At 35.5% G+C, this 20793-nt stretch overlaps 1 protein-coding gene across 6 annotated transcripts in view; it reads right to left on the bottom strand.

Moving 5' to 3' along the window:
• The window catches only part of Asph (aspartate beta-hydroxylase), a 208121-nt gene that overhangs the window by 74232 nt on the left and 113096 nt on the right, over positions 1-20793 (bottom strand). For all 6 annotated transcript variants that reach the window (XM_076836295.1, XM_076836296.1, XM_076836297.1 and 3 more), the window contains one exon: positions 2237-2322. In XM_076836295.1, coding sequence (XP_076692410.1) covers positions 2237-2322 — 86 coding nt within the window. The remainder of the gene's footprint in view (positions 1-2236; positions 2323-20793) is intronic.

Below are 20793 nucleotides of genomic sequence, written 5' to 3'. Positions count from 1 at the left end.
GCCAACTGAGGTGCTAAAGGATATTATAACACAGCCATGCACATGTATTCTAGAATCCACTGGGATAATGTTGGGATATTTTCCATCCTATTCTGCATCTAAGCTTTACCAAGATCTAGAGCAGAACACTTCTCTTTGGATTTTGTGCAGTTATTCTGTACCAGTTAGAAGATTTTCAGTCGGCTTCTGTTTCTCTTGTTCTTCCACAAGCAAGTGTAGGTGGCTAGCATGACTTAGGTCTATGGTTTTGAACTTTCATGTGCTGACCTTACTCTGGCTCCATTACCTTTTCCCTACTCTCCATTTTTCATTTTCACTTATGATACATTATTAATCAATGGTTTCAAGAAAAAAAAAGAATACATTTCAAATCCTTTTGGGGGCTTAGGGAGGAACTTTAAAAAATAAATATCATTTTTTAAAATGAAATGATTGAAATATGATCTGATATGTACATGTTTGGATGAAAAAATAAAGTGACCATGTACTTTCATGTAATGTAGCACTTGAACCTGAGACTGGCTCTGTCGGGGGCATGCCTTAGCTTGACCCTCAGACATTCTGGTGCATTAAGTTGCTTCCTTTCAAACAATAGGTATAAAAATATCCCTAAAAAAAGACTTAATGGTGCTGATAACTGTGTCAATAATACAGCTCCCTGTTGTTTCAGAAGCAGGAATTGCATATGTAGCCACTTCTTCCTTCTTTATTTACCTGATATAGATTCACAGTGTTCCTAGAGGAAAACATCATAATTTTTCCAAATGAGCAAGACTGCAGAGTACCCCGTGGACAGTCTCAGCACTTTTATATCCCACTGACTTATGTGTCCCTTGATAATTGAGCTCTTCTTTACCATTCATTAAAACTACATAAAAATCCTTCTCTAAAGCTGTTCATTTGTGCTTTACCCCCAAAGTCACCTGTGCATTTAGTACCCTTCATTTTCATCTATGGCATTTAATACAGAGAAAGTAGAAGATACCAAGTGAGGTGAGAGGGAAAAGGTCCTTGCTTCATTTCTATTAAGAAATACAAACTCATCACAAATGGTAGATGGCTTCACTTAATGAAGTTAAACAAGATAGACTCAGAGATCATTTTTATGTGGTTAAGGTTAGGGGCAGTGAACAATAAGTTTGCCATACTATTCTTTGCACAGGGTTTAGCTAAACCTTGGTTTTGGAGCCTTGTCTAATGCTAGTTACAGAGGCCTTATGCTTATTAGTGCATTTCCAATAAATGTAGAAATCCCATTTTTGTTCCATTTTATTTCCTAATGTGTATGTTTTTATTTGCTAACATTCTCCTTGTCCTGTTTTTTTTTTTTGCAGCTAATGTCTACTTAATCAAAAAGCATATTGAAGAAAAACTAATGAACATTATAAAGATTAAATTTAAGTACAAAGAAAGAAGAATTTCCATGAAAAATAAGCAAATGATTTTGTATCCTAACTATATTATAATAAATATTTTGGGGCCTGATAATGACATGAACCTAGCCAAGTGATGGGAATAAATATTTCAATTTAGTGTCAATTCATTCTTTTAAAAAAACTTTAATATATGGAAAGGACTGCAAATTATATTCCAAATTAACTGATAACAAAGCAAAGCATAAAATAGTCATGTGGAAAACTGGGGATGCCTAAGGTTAACCCTAAGTGAGAAAACTGTCAAATCTATTAATATTACATCTAATACCAGCTATCCCAATAGTGCTGAACTAAACTACTTCTCATTTTACTTTATTTTTTGCATTGAGGTAGCATGAAATTTAAAAAAAAAAGAAAAGAAAAAACTTCCACCAATCTGGTACTTGACAGTGTTATTTCTTCTCTTTTCACCTTGTTTGATCTTTACAAAAACCAAGAAAGAACAAGGGAGACAAATAAGGAAACTGAGACTCAGGATGCAAATGATTTGCACAAATCTATACTACTGTCGCATGATGGACGTGGGCTGGCACCCAATTCAGTTGTCCTGAAAAGAAGTTTTATTTCTCTGTGCTCATTGGCTGCAATTTTTTTTCCATTTGATTCATTTCTTTTGGAAATGTGCAGATATGCTTAGGGAAATATCTACTTTATTCAAAGGTTGTGTCTTTTCTATTAGTTACTGTCATTATCACGATTATTATTATTATTATTAATTTATTTTTTTACGAACCAAGGGTAATGCCTGAGTTTATTTGATAGGAAAACTGTTGAACATTTCCATATAAAGCAAAACCTACCCTTTTACGAAGTTTTTCTGCTGCATCAAGTTCAGCTTTAATAGTCTTATCAAATTTATTTAATAGCTTAGGCTTCTTCTTCTTAGCTGAAAAAAAATAGAGGTTTTTAGTTTTAATTGTTTTTCTGTCTAGAAATAGTTAAGACTAGTAACTGACAAATAGCGAGAAGATTGAACTCAAACACATGAGTTCAGGGGCGAGCACATTCCAGCTCCTCTTCCCTTTTTATTTCCAGGGAGTACAATGGGGTGACAGCCAGTCCTACAGAGGAAGAAAACCCTTGCATATACAGGTGGCCCTTACATACACATGCATACCTGCATAAGTGGCCCTTAAAAGCATAGGCACACCTTGTTTTATTGTGCTTCACTTTATGGCACTTTGAAAATATAACATTTTTAAACAAATCCAAAGTTTGTGGCAACCCTACTCCCAGCAAGTCTATGACCACCACTTTTCCAATAACGTATGACCACTTCATGAGTATATGTCACATTTTGGAATTTATCCCAATATTGCAAATTTTCTCATTTCTAGATCTGTCATGGTCAGGCAAACCTCTGACCAAGACAAACCTCAGCCCACCCTCCTCTATTGGCCATCTTTTCTTTCTTCCTTCCTTTTACTGTGCCACCTTTTTACTACTTCACCCCTTCAGTGTTCTGGAACAGAACTAATGTCTGTAGCTATCTCCACAAATCCATTTGTTTCTTTTCCTTCCTATTTTACTTGGCCCGGTTCTCATTTTATCTGATAGAGTTGACCCCTTCCTTTTTCCCAAATTGATGCATTTCCTTGACTTTTGTGTTGCTCACTGTCTTAGTTTTTCCTCTCATTCTCTGACCTCTCCATCTGCTCTGTGACTCCTTCTCTCCTGATCCCTTTGATGTTACATTCTTCAGGGTCAGTCTACAGCCCTTTCGTGGGGCCTTAATCACTCAATTTTCAAACTGAGCTACAAATTAACTATAGTATATTATCTCATGCATTGTAAAAATCATAAATCCCAGTGCCTACCAACAAGATAACTCAAATTCAATAGATGAGAAACAGGTTGTCATTCCTCACCCATCTATGCTTGCTGGTACTTACCCTACTTCAGAGAATTGCACCCTATTCACCAGTTGTCCAAACCAGAAACTTGGTTAAGGAAGGCAAGTAAAATGAGGGAAAGGAACGTGTGGAATTAACCAAAGGAAGACTGAAGGAAACTGACTGAAATTGCTACTTTTCCACAGTTGCTATGCCAGGGCTTCATACACACTATCTTTATTTTCTCCACCTCCCCCACCCAGGAGATCTAAGTCTACAGATGAGATCACTGAGGTTTGGAAAGGATGAGTCACCTTGTCATTCTGCTTCTCTCCCCCACCAGGGAGGAAGCAGGCATCTACTTCTTGCTTTCCAAGAAATGGAGCATTTCCTAAAAAACTCTCAGCCTCCTGTCTCTCCCCAACAGAGGTGACAGGACTTACCTGACTGCTCAGTTAATGAATGAAAGTGCTTGTGTAGCTAAGTCCCATCCTTCACTGCCTCCCAAGAGCTGGGCTGACTGCCTAGAATGTGTGCATGCGAGGTAGGGTAAGGTGGCAGATGCCTGAAATCCCAGAGGCGCAGCAGGCAAAGATAGGAGGGTCACTAGTTCCAGACCAACCCCAGCAATGTATAAGGACCTAAGGAGAAGCTTTCTTAAAAAAGAAAAAAAGAAAAGCAGAAAAAGAAAATGAAAAGAAAAGCACATGTGTAGGACAGCCCTTCTCAGAAATGTGCATGCACACTGAGTCTAGCTGCTCACACAGGCAGGCAGAAAGATGTTCCCACACCTGAGAACTAAGGCTGTTCTACTCTACTTAGAGTGACAGGTATTTACAATTCCAGGGTTTAGTATTAAAAAAAAAAAAATCTGTTAGTCCTAGTTATCCAACCACTATTGTTCAGTCAGCTCTCATCAGCAACAGAGTTTACCCTCAGACTACCTTTTATTTCACTACTTTTGAATTAAAATTGACTGTTGTGATTTATATTTTGTTCATTGTATTTTCCTCTTCTTCCATTCCTAAACCCCGGTCCCTCTTTTGATGAAAACCATAAGCATCTAAAGGAGAGACTGAAAAAAAAATATCAAACAATGGGCTTCTACAACTGCATGTCATATGTTAGCATACAGGTTGATAGGGAAAGTGAATCCAATTTGACTACAATGTGGATTTACCATGGTGGGAGTTCATGTCTTGTCATCTCAGTACCAACTTATGTCTCCCAATTGCGTGTTTTCCTTTTGCAATCTGTCAGCAGGATGACAGCAGGATCTCCAGGAAAGCCTGGTGTGCACCCAAGACTGGGGTTTCCTGCTAGCATCACAGGTTTTCTCCTTTCTAATCAATTCAAATTATCAAGTAATTGATAAGAAAGAAAGAAAGAGAAAAGAAAAAGAAAGAGTACTGGTAGTTTAGGACATCTAAAATAGTCAACAGTGAAATATAAAGTGCTTGTTAAGAAGCCATACTGAAAGTATCTTGGTGTCACAATATTTTAATAACAGCACAAAGAAGACAAAATATTAAAATCTCATTGCACCTTTTAACAAGAAATTGCTGTCTCATTTTTTTTCATATAGCTTCCTATTTAACAGCTTACAACTATTGTTCCTGCTTGAAATTCAAGTTTTATTTTATTCTGACTTTAAAAAAAAATATTTGAAATGAGGTCTCCTGATGTTACCCAGGCTGATCTTGAATTTGTGATCCTCCTGCCTCAGCCTCCAGAGTAACTGGGATTACAGGCATACACCATTGAATCCTACTTTTATTTTTAAGTGTGAAAAAGCCTGAGGCAGTTTTCTGAATTGTTAAAACAAATAAACAACAACAACAAAAATCTACACAGGCACAGAATCTTCCATCTTATTCTGGAAAAACAAATGGTCTAGCTGTAGAAACAATGATTCCTCCAGGATTCTGGTTATGAGGGGAGCCCAGCAAACTCTCCAAGCTCTCTGGACCTCAGAATTTCCATCCACAATGAGTGCCTGGGGCTGCTTCTCTTAAGATCTCTTTGATCTCTGATATCCTGCATATCTCATTTTCAATTGATTGAAATCATGTAAATAGTTTTTCAAAGTAGACCTATCAGGTATTGGAAAGGATTATTAATTCTGTTGAATCTGGATTTCTCAAAATGGTTTAGAAGAAATCTATGCTAAATTAATTTTTATTTTATTTTTTTAGTCACTGACACTACAAGTGTTTGGCCCTTTTCTAAAAACACAAAGGAGGAAAAATAAAAGCAGGAATCAGTTGTATTTCAAATCCTTATATCCTTTGCTATGCCATGGTTGAAATATTAAGAGAAAAAATAATAGTGAACAGTATGAGAGTGCACTCATGATGCACATCTAGACAGCATAAGGCTTAATGCTGATCCATCTCCATGTAGTCCAGGGAAGTTGCTTTCATAGTATAGTGCATGGGAGAAGTTGACCACCAATAAGAGACAGAATCTCTATACTGTTCTATACTTGTGCCATGGAAGACAGAGGCAAAAATAGCAATTTCTGCTACAAAATAGACTGAAAAGCAACAATTTCCCAACCAGTCTCCCTGTCTCCCACCTGTCCCCATGTTAACATTGTTCTGGGGATCTTTATGGAACACCATCTGTCCTTGTCACTGAATTGCTTAAAATACACTCATAGATTCCCCCAGAACATACAAAACACAAACTAAATGGCATCCTCGTGATCCTGATGCTAGTTTCCCACACAAGAGAAATGACAACCATATCACAAAGATATACACGAACACTCTCATGCGGATGTTCAGTGCAGCATACTTCACAAAGGCCAAAAGTAGAGAAAATGCAATGTCAACAACTGGTGAATGGATAAGCAATCTTCTGTGCATCCATACAATGAATGGATCAATATTCAGCAACAACATGGGTGACTTTCAAAAGCAAACGTTAAGGGAAAGAGGCCCAATTCAAAAGGCTAGTGACAATTCCATTTACAAAGCATTCTGGAAAAGGATAATCTGTAGGGGCAGATAACAAGTGGCTCCAGAGGCTGGGATGGGGAAAGGTTGATTACAAAGGGCACCAGAGAATTTTAGGGGTTATAAAGTATGTTAGTTGTGGATGTTAGTTGTAGTTGATATACTGTGTCTAGATGTCTATGCAGTTGTCAAAACTCAATAGAAATGTATAGCACAAAAGGTAAGTTTTACTAAGTTTTACTGTAGGTAAATTATATCTTAATAAATCTGATTTTTAATAAAAATTATAAGGAAATGACAAATCCTGGGATTCTCAACCCCTCTTACTGAAGGGATAACAATAAAAACATTGGGTCATAAAAATATTGCACTTTCTAAAAATAAAATGAACATTAGTTTTGCACTCCCTCCCTACCACATAAACCTGTTGGGGTGTAAATAAAATTCAACCATGCTGAAGGGTGTCCTCTCTACACAAAGAAATAAAAATTAAAAAAAAAAAAAAAGCATGTTATGTAAGACTCATCTAGACCCTCAACAACATTTATGTTTTCCTCCAGGATCCCAGCTACCATTTCTACTCTGGATTCTCTGGTCAATTGGCTAATGAATTAGTAATCTGCATTATGTTCACATTTTCAGCACATGACTCTGTGCACAGTGGATAGGGCCTCAGGAAGTTTGATTGGAACCAACTTCAATGGTTCATTCACTCAAATATGTGTTAAAATGTCTCTGCCTTCCAGAGATTATGCTAGGTGCTGAGAATTTGACAGGAACTTTCTCAAGGAGTCAACAGTTTCATGTTAGCTTCTTGTCACTGTGGCAAAATACCACAAATAATCAATTTATAAGGAGGATAAGTTTATCTTGGCCCACAGTTTCAGAATTTTTCGTCTATGGTCAGTTGCTTTTGGGCCTGTGGCGAAGCAGCATATCAAAGCAGGGGCACATATAGTGATCAACGTGCAGCAACCAGGAAGTCAGAGAAGAGGAAAACAAGAAGGACTGGGTTCCCAGTAGCTCTTTCCAGGGTATTCCTCCAATTACCTAACTTTTTTTTCATCAGGTCCCACCTCCTAAAGCTTCCAACACCTTCCAATAGAGCTATAGACTAAGGTTAAGCTTTTTAACAAGTAGGCCTTTGAAGAATACCTATCCAAACCATAGTAAGTGGTTTTGAAGACATAAGTAGATAATTAAATTAAGAGGAATGTGAATACAGATTGAGTATACCTTATCCAAAATGCATGGGATCAGAAGTGTTTCCAATTTCAGAAAATCTAGTTTTTGGAATATTTGCATCTACATAATAAGTTATCTTGTGAATGGGACCTAAGTTTGAACATAAAATTCATTTATGTTTCATATGTACCTTGCATATATATTAAACTGGAAATGATTTTATACAATATTTTGAATACACCTGTGTTTTGAATGCAACCCATTACAAGAAGTCAGTGTGGAAATTTCCACTTGTGGAATAATGTTAGGACTCAAAAGTTTTGGACCTCGGAGCATTTCAGATTTTTAGATTAGGGATGCTCAAACTGTAAGTATAAGGGTGGACTAGGAATTGTATGACCTATTTGGGAGGGAACAGTGGAACCTTCCTGCGGAAACTGAAAACTGAAACAGAGGTAACATTCTCAACAGAAAAAAAAAAAGTATTTTGTAAATCAATTAGAATTTAGAATCAGGAACTTGTACCATTTTCCATAGTTATTTTTCATGTAGGTGAAAGGCTAAAAACCTCTTTCCACTTGGATGTTAGGGTATGACGTCATAAAGACATAAATTTTCTTATTAAGGGAATCTGATCTTTCTAGAAATTTGGAAAGCTATAGGTGTAGCTGCTGCCTAGTGACTTTGGTCTCTGACTTGCCTGGACCACTGTGACTCCCCCATTGGCACCTAGACAAAGAACTCTAGATGCCAAGGGAAGCCACACAGAGGGACACAGCATCTGCTTCTGCACCGGGCTTCCGTTTTGATACAATTTTGCATGGCTAATTAAGCACAAACCTTGATGTACCTTGATGTGTTTGTAGGTGTATTGTGTGAATTTCCCTCATCAACCTCACCTGAAATGTTGTACTTATTCAAGGAAAATATTATGCATCTTAACCTCTTTCATAGTTACATTTGCTTGAACCAGTTTTCCTACCTTTTACAAATGACCCCTTTTCTCCATTGCCACCTCTTGCTACTCACCTATAAAGTCTACATTTCTTTTAGATAGCCTCTCAAATTCTGACTTTTCTCATGGTGCTTTTCCTTGCCCGGAAAGCCCTTCCCTTTATTTCTACTAAGAAATACTCTTATTTCGACATCTAAGACCTTGTTTCATTGCCATTCTTCCCATCAAGGCATCTACAATGTCTTTGTGCAGAAAAGAACACCTTTCCTGTGCCCACATGGCATTTTATTTCTAGAAACAGTAAACTCTTCAGACTGTGTTTATGTTGATTTTGTGTACAGCGCTTGCTCAGGCTCTCCCCATCACTTCCTCACCTCCACCCCTTGCCGGGTTGTTCATTTCTGTGAGGAAAAAATTCTGTCTTACTCATAATTTATATCCAGCTGTTAGCATGTAGTGTATCCTATAGGAAGACCTCAACAAATGCTTCTGAACACGTGGGCACAAATGAATCAACATATTCTAGAAGGAGGCATGGCAAGTCAATTTATAATTTAGACATATTAGTTGCCTTAAAAAGAATCACAAGCAACCCAGATAGACACTGAACAAAGACTAGCTTGCTTTGTAAAGAAGATTTGATCTAAGCTTTCAGTGGACAATAATGTGGTGGAGGGTGTTGGCCAAGAAGGTAGACAAGAAAGAGAACATATGTTTGAGGTAATCCCCATCAAAGATCCTATAGAGAACATTGATATTTATTTCACATGTCATATTTCATTTAAAATTTTCAGTATAATTAGCAATTTAGGAAAGAAACAGCAGAATATTAGGCACAATTAGCCAGGAAGTTCCTGAATTGCAAAGTGAGGCTAATTTTAGTAGAACAGAAAAAAAAAATTCACAAAGCAGCTTACTTTTATGCTCTGAATCACTGCTTAATGCCTTACTGAATTTTTCTCTGTTTGGGGTTTGAGATGAGGTTCTTATATGTGGTCCAGACTGGCCTTGAACTCCTAGGTTCAAGTGATGTTCCTGCATCAGCCTCCTGAGTATCTGGGACTGCAGGTGCAGTCACTGTGTTGAACAAATTCTTTAGTGACAATAATGAATTGATGTTTATTGAGGACTCACTCTACTGGACATGCGTGACTGACTCAGGCTGCATACACTGAACAGCAGGAACCAAGAATGGAGCCTGGGGTTGTCTCCCTGGGTGACTCCAACTTCTCTATGTTCTTTACCATTGTGCAGTGTCTCTGGCATCTAGCCCAGAAGTTAAAAAGCTAGGGTGTTTCTGGGGCTGTGAGCGCGATGACAGAGTGGAATTAAGTATTAGCATAAGTATTATGTTGTGCAAAGGAAGTAGCTGAACTTTGTATTACTTGTCCTTAAGAATAAAGGTAGTTAAATAACCACAGTAATTTCCCTTCATTTTATGCCTAATATTTATATATTACACAGACACACCCTGGTTTGGTAGAAAGATCCTAGAGTATGAGTCTGGATGCCAGTATGGGTCCTCAGTATTGCTACTTCTGGGGTGATTGCTTAATTTTCACTTTACTTTGCTATGTTTTTCTTTAATAGTGCTAGGGATGAAAATCTGGGCTTTACCCATGATAGGTAAGTGCTTTACCAATGAACTAACATCCTCAGCCCATGACTTGACTTGCTTAAACTTGCTGAGCCTGTGGGTCTCCATCCATGAAATGCAGATAATGTCTGACCCCTTTTATTTACCATAAATGTCATTTATGGAGTCTAAAGCATCACACTAACGTTATTTACAGCTTCTGTCTATAGTATTTTATTTTACTGACTTTAAAATTCTGCTCTTTATTTAAATGGGAAAAGTGTATTATCTATCTTATAAATAAAAGTTTGAGGTTTTGTTTTTGTTTATGTTTTAGATACCAGATTTGCTCTGTGGTCAAACATTTTCCTGACAGGGCAACTAGTCACTTTACCACAATACACCGGCATCTAGTTTGTATTTCCTGAGTCAATAAAGGACTAAAAATCAATGGAATCACAGTATATGTCCCTTGATCCCCAATGCTGTTATAGGTTGTGCATCCCTGATCCAAAAATCCAAAACTTTTTGAGTACCTCATGATGTCACAAGTCTGTTGGTTCAAAGTACACAAGCTGTGTTTCATGCACAAAGTTATGAAAATGTTACATAAAATTACCTTCAGGCTATATGTACCAAAGGTATATATAACATACATGAATTTCATGTTTAGATTTGTTTTTCATCTCCATGATATCTTATTATGTATATGCAAATATTCCAATTTTTAAAAAATAAAATCTGAAACATTTCTAGTGTTTCATTTTTGGATAAGGAATACTCAAGTTCTATGAATTTTCAAGCAGGATTCCACAAAATATTAACGGCTATTGTTGTAGAAGTTAAGGAAGAATTTGATGAAAAATAATACAAAAAAATAATTTAAGGGAAGAAAACATAATATCAAAATAAGATACAAAAGGAAAACTTGCTCAGTATCAAAGATGCACAATGAAGCTTTGAAATATTCCAGTAAAACAACTTTATTATAATATTATTCATGCACTTAACAGTTAACCTAAGAAAAACCCTACTACATATTTTAATCTTCCTGCATTAAAATTGTAAGTTAAATTTGCTTTTTTGAAAAAAAAAAATCACCGCTAAATTTCAGAGTAAGAAAAAATTTTCTAAATTTGACAATGAGGCAAATATATAAATTAAGGATGACGGAAAAAAAGAAGGAAACAATAGAGCAAAGCCTTCAAGAATCCTGTATTAGGATTTTTGATAAAATTCTGTCTGCTGTGCACAGCACAAGCCAGCCTTCATCTGGCAGTTCCTACAAGACACAGGCAGGGGATGTGGGTAGGAGCCCTCAGTTCTTTTCTCTCTCATTTAAAAGTGGGAATTGTGCGTGGTATTCCCCACCACTATGCTGCACACTGGGGTCTGAAATCAACCTGCTATCATACTGAGAGACAGTCATGTCATTTGCTATTGAGATATCCAATCAGCACACAGCCATGGAAGTGCTTCTGTCAGGAGTCTTTGTTTTGTATTATCACTCAGTGAGAAAGGAGAAATAATGTTGATGATCCAAAAATAACCCCTTCCAAGGCCTCTCTCTCTCTAAGGCTACCTACTTCGTGGGTAAGTATTACTGCAGGAAAGGGTGAATTTGGGCAGTTTCTGGAGAGATGCTCTTAGGGCCAGCTTTCTGCTGCAGAGGGACTGGGAAGAGCTGATGGTGCACCCTTCCTTGCCTCCTACAGCTGAGGAATAATGGACTTTTGTTCTTCTCAGAATTAAATATCAACCACATGCCAGCAGGAGTTCAATATTCCAAGCTTCAACTGAACAGTTAACATAAATATTTTTCAGCTGAGAGACACTAACTAATACAACACAGTAAACATTATATAAAGGGCAATTGTTTTCATCTGCCCCCTCAATTGAAATAATGTGAGATTCAGCTGGGAGCATTCCATGGCACCAGCAAGTATTTCAGTTTATTAAATGGAGTTGGCTGTCTCCCCATAGGGTTATTTTAATAAATTATACATCACTTTCCTTCTAGAGTAATAATCCTTTAACAGATGTGACCCCATATGTTAAATTAGAAATTTCAGAGACGCTAAGTGATGTGTTTTTTAGACATAACAGAAACCCCTCCAGTGCCAAGGCAGTCCACAGCCTTTCCAACCCACTTCAGACACGATGAACGTCAACTCCATGTGCACTGTGCCATGAGACAACAGCCACCTTCCCCCAATTTTATTTTACATGCAATTCTAACTACATAGCTCTTCTGGTTCTCTAGTCCTTAACACTGCAAGTAACAAGAAAGAAGGCACTGAGGTTGTAGCTCAGTGGTAGAATGCCCTCAGAATGAGGGAGCACTGGATTCAATTCCCAACACCAAAAAATATATAAAAAATAAAGAAAGAAACAAAAAGTGGAAGCAAAAAGGGGTGTGTGATCAGATGTATATACTCAACAGCAGACACAAGTTGACATACTGGGAGCAAGAAAGAGAGAAAAACCACCAGAAAGAAACCTTCGCTCAAATAGCACTGCAATATGGGTAAAATGTGCAGGGGTAAATAGGACTACAGACTTCAAGAGCCCCCAAAGCCTCACTGCACAATATAATAACTGCTGTTCATTAAAATGAGCTTTCCAATCTCTAATCACCAACAGTTAAATTATGTGCAACATACATTTTTAAAAAGGCAGTAATGCATAAAAAACATTTTAGAAATGTATCTCCCATATTTTATTAATTTTGTTGAAATGATAAACTTATTTAAAGTCATCTTTAAATATTTGTTCCCATTATCAACAAATAAAACAATAATTTCTAAACCTCACTCTATCAGTATCTTCAGGGAACTTGACAGAGAATAGATGATCCTAAGCCTCAATACTAAGTAAATAGCTACAGGTGACTCTGCTATATAACGTCCCAGATACATCTGAAGGCAGGAGATACTATATGAATAAATTATTTATGTATTTATGAACTTAGTTTCTAATACTATCTTACGCTTCGTTTAATTGTTATGATGTTAACATGTTCTGTATGTTTAGTTAGTGTTTGTCGGCATTAGTATTGACTGAGATTCATTATTATATTTTATAAGACAGAAATTACATGGTGCTCATTTTTTTAAAAAAGACATCATCTTATATTTTATCAAACCCAAGTGGAAGTCTTTAAAATCAATTTGATAATCACAATGGAAGAAATCCCAAGAGTGCCTTTAGAATCTCCCCCTGTGCTATCTGAATGGAAACCTGATATTCTATAAATTATTAATCTTGGTTTACAGGAGTGTGATAGACATGACAGGATGACCGAAAACACCTGGTCATGATAGGATGACCAGTAAATAACCCAACCCTGAAGATATTGGCCTCTAGGAAATGAGAAAAAGTTGAGTTTATTTGGGCAACAGCAGAATGATAAAGTGACATATAACCTATTTCTGGTGTTTGAACAAAAAAAGAAAAATATATATTATATTGAAAAACCAAGCCATTGCCTTTCTGAAATAGATGTAGTAAAAAATGAGACTACAGAAGGGGATAATATATTCAAGTTCTAAGATCGGGATTTAAAAATGAAATCAAATTTCTAAACCTTTCCAACCAATGTATGAAATAATATTTTGCAAGAAACTGTATATCAGCAATTGAAAGTCAGTGAACTCTAAGAAATAGGAATAAATTTATCAAACCAGTGATAAAAAGAGAATCCTAAGAGTAATAAAACAGGCTTGTCCCATACAAAGAACAAAGATAAAGATAGCAGCAAATATCTCACCAGAAAAAAATGAAAGGGAGAAGAATAGAGCAACATATTTAAAGTATTAATAGTACTGGCAGCAGAGAATTCTATACCCAGCAAAAATATCTCCAAAAAAAAAAAAAAGAGGCAAAATGAAGTGTTTTTAAATACAGCAAAGCTGAAAGAACTTATCAAAAGTGGATTTGTCCTACAAAAAAATAAAATAAAATGAAAATAAATGAATAAATAAAAATGTTAAAGGACATTATTTAGGTGGGAGATGGTATCAGATGGGAATGTGAATATAAAAAAAACGAAGAACTAGCAATGGAAAATACATAGAGAAAGACATGCTTTCTCTCTTAGTATTTAAATCTCTTTAAATTTTTTATAGTTAAAAGATAATCATTTAAAACAAGTTGTGTTTTTGTTTATTTGTTTTAAGACAGGGTCTTGCTATATTGTTTAGACTGGATTGGAACTTGTAATCCTCCTGCCTCTGCCTCCTGAGCAGCTGAGATTATAGGTGCATGCCAAAGCACCCAGCAACAAATTAATTTTTGAACAAAAATAATAACAATGTAGTATGGGCTTTAGATCATACATAAAAGTAAAATGTGTGATAATAATAGCATAAATGTAGTCTAATGGTAGGTTTTATATAATATATGTGAAAGGTATAATATAATTTGAAGGTAAATTATGATGTTAGATATATATACCAAATACTTAAAGAAATCACTAAAGTACACAAAGAGTGATAACTAAAAATGTCACCCAGAAGATAAAATGGCATACTAAATATTATTAAATTAATCCAAACCAAGGAGGAGAAAGAAGAAACATGGAACAAAGGAAAGTTGTGACCAAAAGAAAATATACAGCAAGATGATAAACCTATCATATCAATAAATACATTAAATGTAAACACCGCAATTAAATACCAGAATTAAATGGCAAAGAATCTCAGCTTGTAGAAAACAAGCAAAGTACAATTGAATGTTGACTATAAAAAATACTTTGTGTCCTTGAATACAAAGACACAAGTAAAAGCAAATGGATGAAAAATTGTTTATTGGTCTAAAAAAACCCAAACAATAAAAAAAAAAAAACCCAAATCTACAGTGCCAATGTGAATTTCAAAATAGATTTCAGGTGAAAGAATATTATCCGTGACAAAAGAAAGTTATTTCAAAACAAAAAAGGAAACTGTTTACAAAGATAACCATAACTGAAATGTTTACTCATCTAGTAGCAAAGTTTCAAAATATATGAATCAAAACTGAAAGAATAAAAAAACCAAAATATTTAAATCTATCAGGGAATTTGATAGTTCTCCTCATTTAGTAATTGACAGAGTAAGTACAGAATAATTCAACAAGAATACAGAAGATTTGAAGAACAGTTTGAAGCACCTTGACCTAATTGACATTTCTAGGATACTAGCCCCCCAAACAAAAACACACCTTGCAAGTGCACACAGAATATTGCAAGCTTCCAGCTGGAGGAGGAGGAGGAGAAAAGAATAGTAGGAGAAGAGGAGATTGAACCTAGGAGAAGCAAGGAAACTATGAAGATGAGAGCAGATAAAAATAACCTTCAAAGCAGAAAAATAATAAAGTCAATAAAATTAAAACTGGTTTTGAGGGAAGACAAATAAAATTGATAAAACATCCCTAGGATGATCAAGAAAAAGTGAGAGAAAACATCAGGAATGAATAAGGAGATATTATTACAAATTCTATCATTAGTAAGATGATAATGTTATAAACAATGTTCTGCCAATTAACTTAATAAATTAGATGAAATGAACACAATTGTTGAAAGATAGAACCTTCCAAAGATTACTCAAGAAGAAACAAATACCTGAATATCCTAAATCAATTAAAGAGATTTAATTTGTCGTTAAAAATTACCACAAAGGAACTCCTAGGTCCATCATCTTCACTATTGAATACCAAATATTTAAAAAAGAAAGAACACACAAATTCTCAAAGAGGAAGAATTTTTCCTCAACTCATTCTATTTAGGCAGCATTTATTATGAGACCCAAATCAGGCAAAGACATTATATAAAAACTATGCTTAAACATAGTTTTAAACATAAAGATATTCTAAATAAAATTTTAGCAAGTCAAATTCAACAACATATATAGAGAATAATTTATCTTGAGGTTTAATTCAGAAATGTTAAAACTCATTTTAAATGTTGGTCTAACATTTGAAAATCCATTAATGTGATTTATACTAACACAATAAAAATTAAAACCACAAGATGATCTCATTAGATACAGAAGAGCCTTTGTCTAAATCCAAAAGCCATTTCTAATAAAAACTCTTAGAGTTATAGAAATAAACTTTCTCAGTCCAATAAAGAGCATCTATTAAAAATCTGGACCTAACAGAAACTGAATGGTGAAGACTAAACTTTCCCAAACACCCAAGATCAGGGATAAGACCAAGATGCCCACTCTTAAAACTTCCTTTCATGATTTTACTTGCTCTAGCCAATGAACTGGGAAGGATAAAGAAATAATAAAGCATCCCAGTTGGAAAGGAGAAATAAAACTGTCTTTATTCATAGATAACATGAAAATATTTGTATAAAATTATATAGATTCTATAAAAAACAACTTGAAAACAGTTTATCAAGGTTGCAGGATACAAGATCAATGAATGCATTTTTTTTTCTTTTTTACAAGTAATAACAAATTAAAATGAAAAATCAGAAAGTGGTTAAAATTACAGAGTAATGCCACTTACAATAGGATCCAAAATAGGATGCACTTATGGATAATTCCAACAAAAGTCACAAAAGACCTATACATGGAAAACCATAACACACTGATGAGAGAAATTTCAAAAGTCCTAACTAGATGGAGAGACGCAGAATACTCCTGGATTAGAAGACTTGGCACAGTAAAGGTGGTTGATTCTTACCAAATCCATAAACTTTCCTTGTTCAATTACAGTCAACGTGACAGCAGACTTTTTGTATTTGTAAAAATTGACAAACTGATTCTTAAATTCATATGGAATGTAAGGGGCCTCTAACATAGCCCAAACAACCATGAAAAACAATAAAATGGCAAAACTAACATTCCCTGATTTTAAGATGTCTTATAAAGCACAGTGGTATTTGTGTGGAGATAGAAAAACAGATCAACAAGACTGAAAAGAAGAGTTTAGAAGTTGTTACGGTTTGGATGTGAGGTGTCCCCCAAAAGCTTGCATGTGAAACAATGAAAGAAGGTTCAGAGGAGAAATGATTGGGTTGTGAGTCTTAACCCAATCAGTGATTTAATCCCCTGATAGGGTTTAACTTAGTGGTAACTGAAGTGGTGGGGTGTGGCTGGAGGAGGTGGGGAATTGGGGCATGGCTTTGGGTATCTATTTGCTTCTGGTGAGTGAGGTCTCATTCTCTCTGCCTGGTGGTCACCGTGATGTGAGCAGCATTCCTTGGCCACCCTCTCCTACCACGATGTTCAGCCTCACCTCAAGCCCTGAGGAATGGGGTCAGCCTTCTATGGACTAAGACCCCAGAAACCATGAGCCCTCAAATAAACTCTGCCTCCTCTATAATTGTGCTGGTGGGGGAGTACTTTAGTCACAGCAATGAAAAAGCTGACTAAAACAAAAGTATACTCCTACATACTTGGACAACTAATTTTCCACAAATGTTCAAAGGTAATTCAGTGGTAAAAGAATAGCCTGTTCAGTAAATGCTGCTGGGACAATGACATATATATATATATATATATATATATATATATATATATATGTACATATACATACATACATACACACACACATATACATATTATATAAATGGCTTTTTATACCTTTGCTACCAAAAAAACAAATAAACAAAAAAAATTAAAAAACAACTGACTTTAATTAAAACACAGACCTAAATGTAGAACCCCAAATTATAAGACTTCTAGAAAAAAATCAAGAGAAAAAAATCTTTCTGACCTTAGTTTAGGTAAGTATCTCTTTGATATGATTCTCAAGAGCACAATCTATGAAAGAATCAATTCATCATTTAAACTTTCTTGTAATGAGACAGGTCTTCCAAAGCCACCATTACAGAAAATGAAAAGATAATTTAGAGACTTGGAAAGAATATTTGCAGTATCAGATTAATGTCTTCAAAAATCAGGTAAAAAGAATTCTCCAAACTCAAGAATAAAAAGGCAACTCATGAAAAAAGGGGGCAAGATTTGAACACACACTTCACCAAAGGAGAGACAGAATAAGAAACAAATTCACAAAAAGATGCTTAAAATCACTGGTTATTAAAGCAATGCAAATTTAAATCAAAATGAAATACCATTTCATACCCATTAGAATGACTAAACTTAAAAATATTGACCATACCAATTGTTGGTAAAGATTAGGAGGACTGGAACAACTATATGTTGCCAGTAAAAATATAAAATTTAATGACACATCCACTTTGCAAAAACTTTTGAAAATTTCTTAAGAAGTTCAACACACATTACGGTTTGGATGTGGAAAGTCTATGTGTCCCGTGTCCAGAGGTGGCACTTTTGTGAAATGATTGGATCAAGAGGACCCTGACCTCCTCACTGGATTAATTCACTAAAAGATGAATGTATGACTAGGAGATGGGTCCTGCTTGGAGGAAAGAGGGGGCACTGGGGACATGCCCTAGAAGTGTTTATCTTTTCTTCAGCCTCTTTCTCTCTTTTTCTGTTTCCTGATTGCCACAAGCTGAGCAGCTTTTCTCCTATGCAGCCGCTATGATGTTCTGTTTCACCACAGGCCCAGAGCAATGGAACCAGCCAACCGTAGACTGAAACCATGATCCCAAGTCAATCTTTCTGTCTCATACAATACTCAGACATATTATCCAGCCATTTTATACCCACATATTCCCAGGGAAATGAAACATGTTTGTACACAATGACTTATACATGAATGTTCATAACCGATTTCTTTGTAAATGCCAAACAATGGAAACAACCCTTATGTCCATAAATAAACAAAAGGATAAATAAAGTCTGTTATATCAATAGAATGGATACTGCCTGTCAATAAAAGGAAACTACTACTGTGTACTATAACGTGAATAAATCTCAAAATAATTGCCAATTGAAAGAAGCCAGGCCAAATAAATAAATAAATAAATAGGGGGGTTGCATACAGTGTAATTCCACTTATACAAACATCTGGGAAGTATAAGGTAGCATTTAGGGACCTGATGAGGAGCAGTAGCTGCATTGGTTTGTATAGGTACCTATGGGATGAAGTGCAGGACAGCTTATTGGGGGCGGGGGGGCGGTGAGGGGAGGAAACCTTTAGTATCATTAAAGATGCTTGTTTTCTTGATTGTGATAAGAATTTCATACATGTCAAGACTAATCAAATTGTATTCCTCAGGTAACATTTATGTAGGTTTAACTATACCTCAATAAAACTATTATAATAAACATAAAAATGCAACCACTACACTATTCTCATAACTAAAAATTAAGAACAACTCTAATATCAAAGGTGAATACTTTCACTGGATAGTCACATTTATTTTTCGGTGGTTAAGAACTTAAATTTTGGGTTTGTTAATCTGAAGTGATATCTAATAAGGTTCAAAGATTGCAATTGGTTTTGCCTGAAACAAATAAGTCAGAACTTCCCACATAATTCTGTGAGAATAATCATCCACAAAGAATCACTGAGCATCAGAGTACAAAAACATTTTAGGGTATCCATAGCTACTGTTATATATAAAAAATCCAATGTAGAATATGACAATATTTCCTTACCTGGTAATTTAAATTTCTTCTCGGCATTAATTTTGTAATTATGTATTCTCTATAGCAAAATTAATGACATTATGACCTCATTAAAGCCAATACATGCCTGACTTTCCAGACAATGTGGTATCACTGTTGGCTTTAATGAGTGACCATAATGAGTGACCATTTTGGCACATATTTATTGAGTGCCTCAAATATTTATTGAGTGTCACTTAGTATAGGGGACAAAAAGATGAACTGAATATAATTCCCATCCTCAAGTACTCCAGATGCTGGAAAGTGGTGATGTGGGGGAACAAGTTAAGACTGAAATAGAAGGATGAAAATTATCAGGCAAAATAAAAATTACAAAGTGCTTTGGGAACACAAAGAGATGAATGCTAACTTTTAGCTAGAACAAAAGGGTACAAATTTAGGAAGAACCTGATGTTTAATCTGAGCCTAAAAGCATATATATAATTTCAGATGCAAGGCAGGGAAAAATATTATGAAGGGATGAGAGTAGAGGTAGAAAGAAAAAGGAAGTAAGTTTAGAAATTTGTGATAATTTTGGTGGAGTCCCAGGGTGCCAGGACAAGGACAATGAGAATCAAGGCTACATGACATAGGTGGCTTGAAAACAGATTTGGGGGTTTCTTGAAGAATAAGCTGAGGAAGTTAGACTGCTCTGCAGAAAATGTGGTATCACTACTGGCTTCAATGAATGACCATTAACAACCTGTTCCAGGAAGCTTCACTCAGAGTAGGTTCGTATTAGCAAAAGGACAAAAACTAGAAGTGGGAAGAGACTGTGGTTCTAATACACAAGCAGAGGACAAGGTCTAGAGAATGACAGCACAGGGAGAGAGGAATAGTGAAATTCTTGGCTTAACTAGGTGGTTAAATTTTAGGGAAGAAGAAAGATTTGAAAATAAAACTCTTAGGAATAATTACGATTGAACATATTAAAGAAAAAATGAAAAATTGCTATTTCTTATCAGTAAAATTCACATTGACAATAAAGCTATTTCACTTGGACAAAAATACATGCTTTAGTTTTATGATGTTTATAGATAATCATGTTGTTTAACATAATGCATTACAGAACATACTGTCACTAGGAGAGAAGGTGGTGACATTCCAAAACATCACACATTATTGTCAGTCCCAAGGATATGATATGTGTTGTGATCCTTTTTATGAATAATGTGTGGTTTATTTTTATGCAACAGCACACCACATGTTTTGGTTTTTAACAGATGGCAAACTCTTTTTTACCATGGTTTTAAGCTTGCACACTGGGAATGAAAACTATTTATACAGTAAACACTTTAGCTGATCCTATCTTTGGACGA

The sequence above is a fragment of the Callospermophilus lateralis genome, chromosome 16 (assembly GCF_048772815.1).
Source record: "Callospermophilus lateralis isolate mCalLat2 chromosome 16, mCalLat2.hap1, whole genome shotgun sequence".
Lineage (NCBI taxonomy): Eukaryota > Metazoa > Chordata > Mammalia > Rodentia > Sciuridae > Callospermophilus > Callospermophilus lateralis.
The sequence above is the reverse complement of the archived record's forward strand: the minus strand, read 5'-3'. Positions and strand labels throughout refer to the sequence as shown.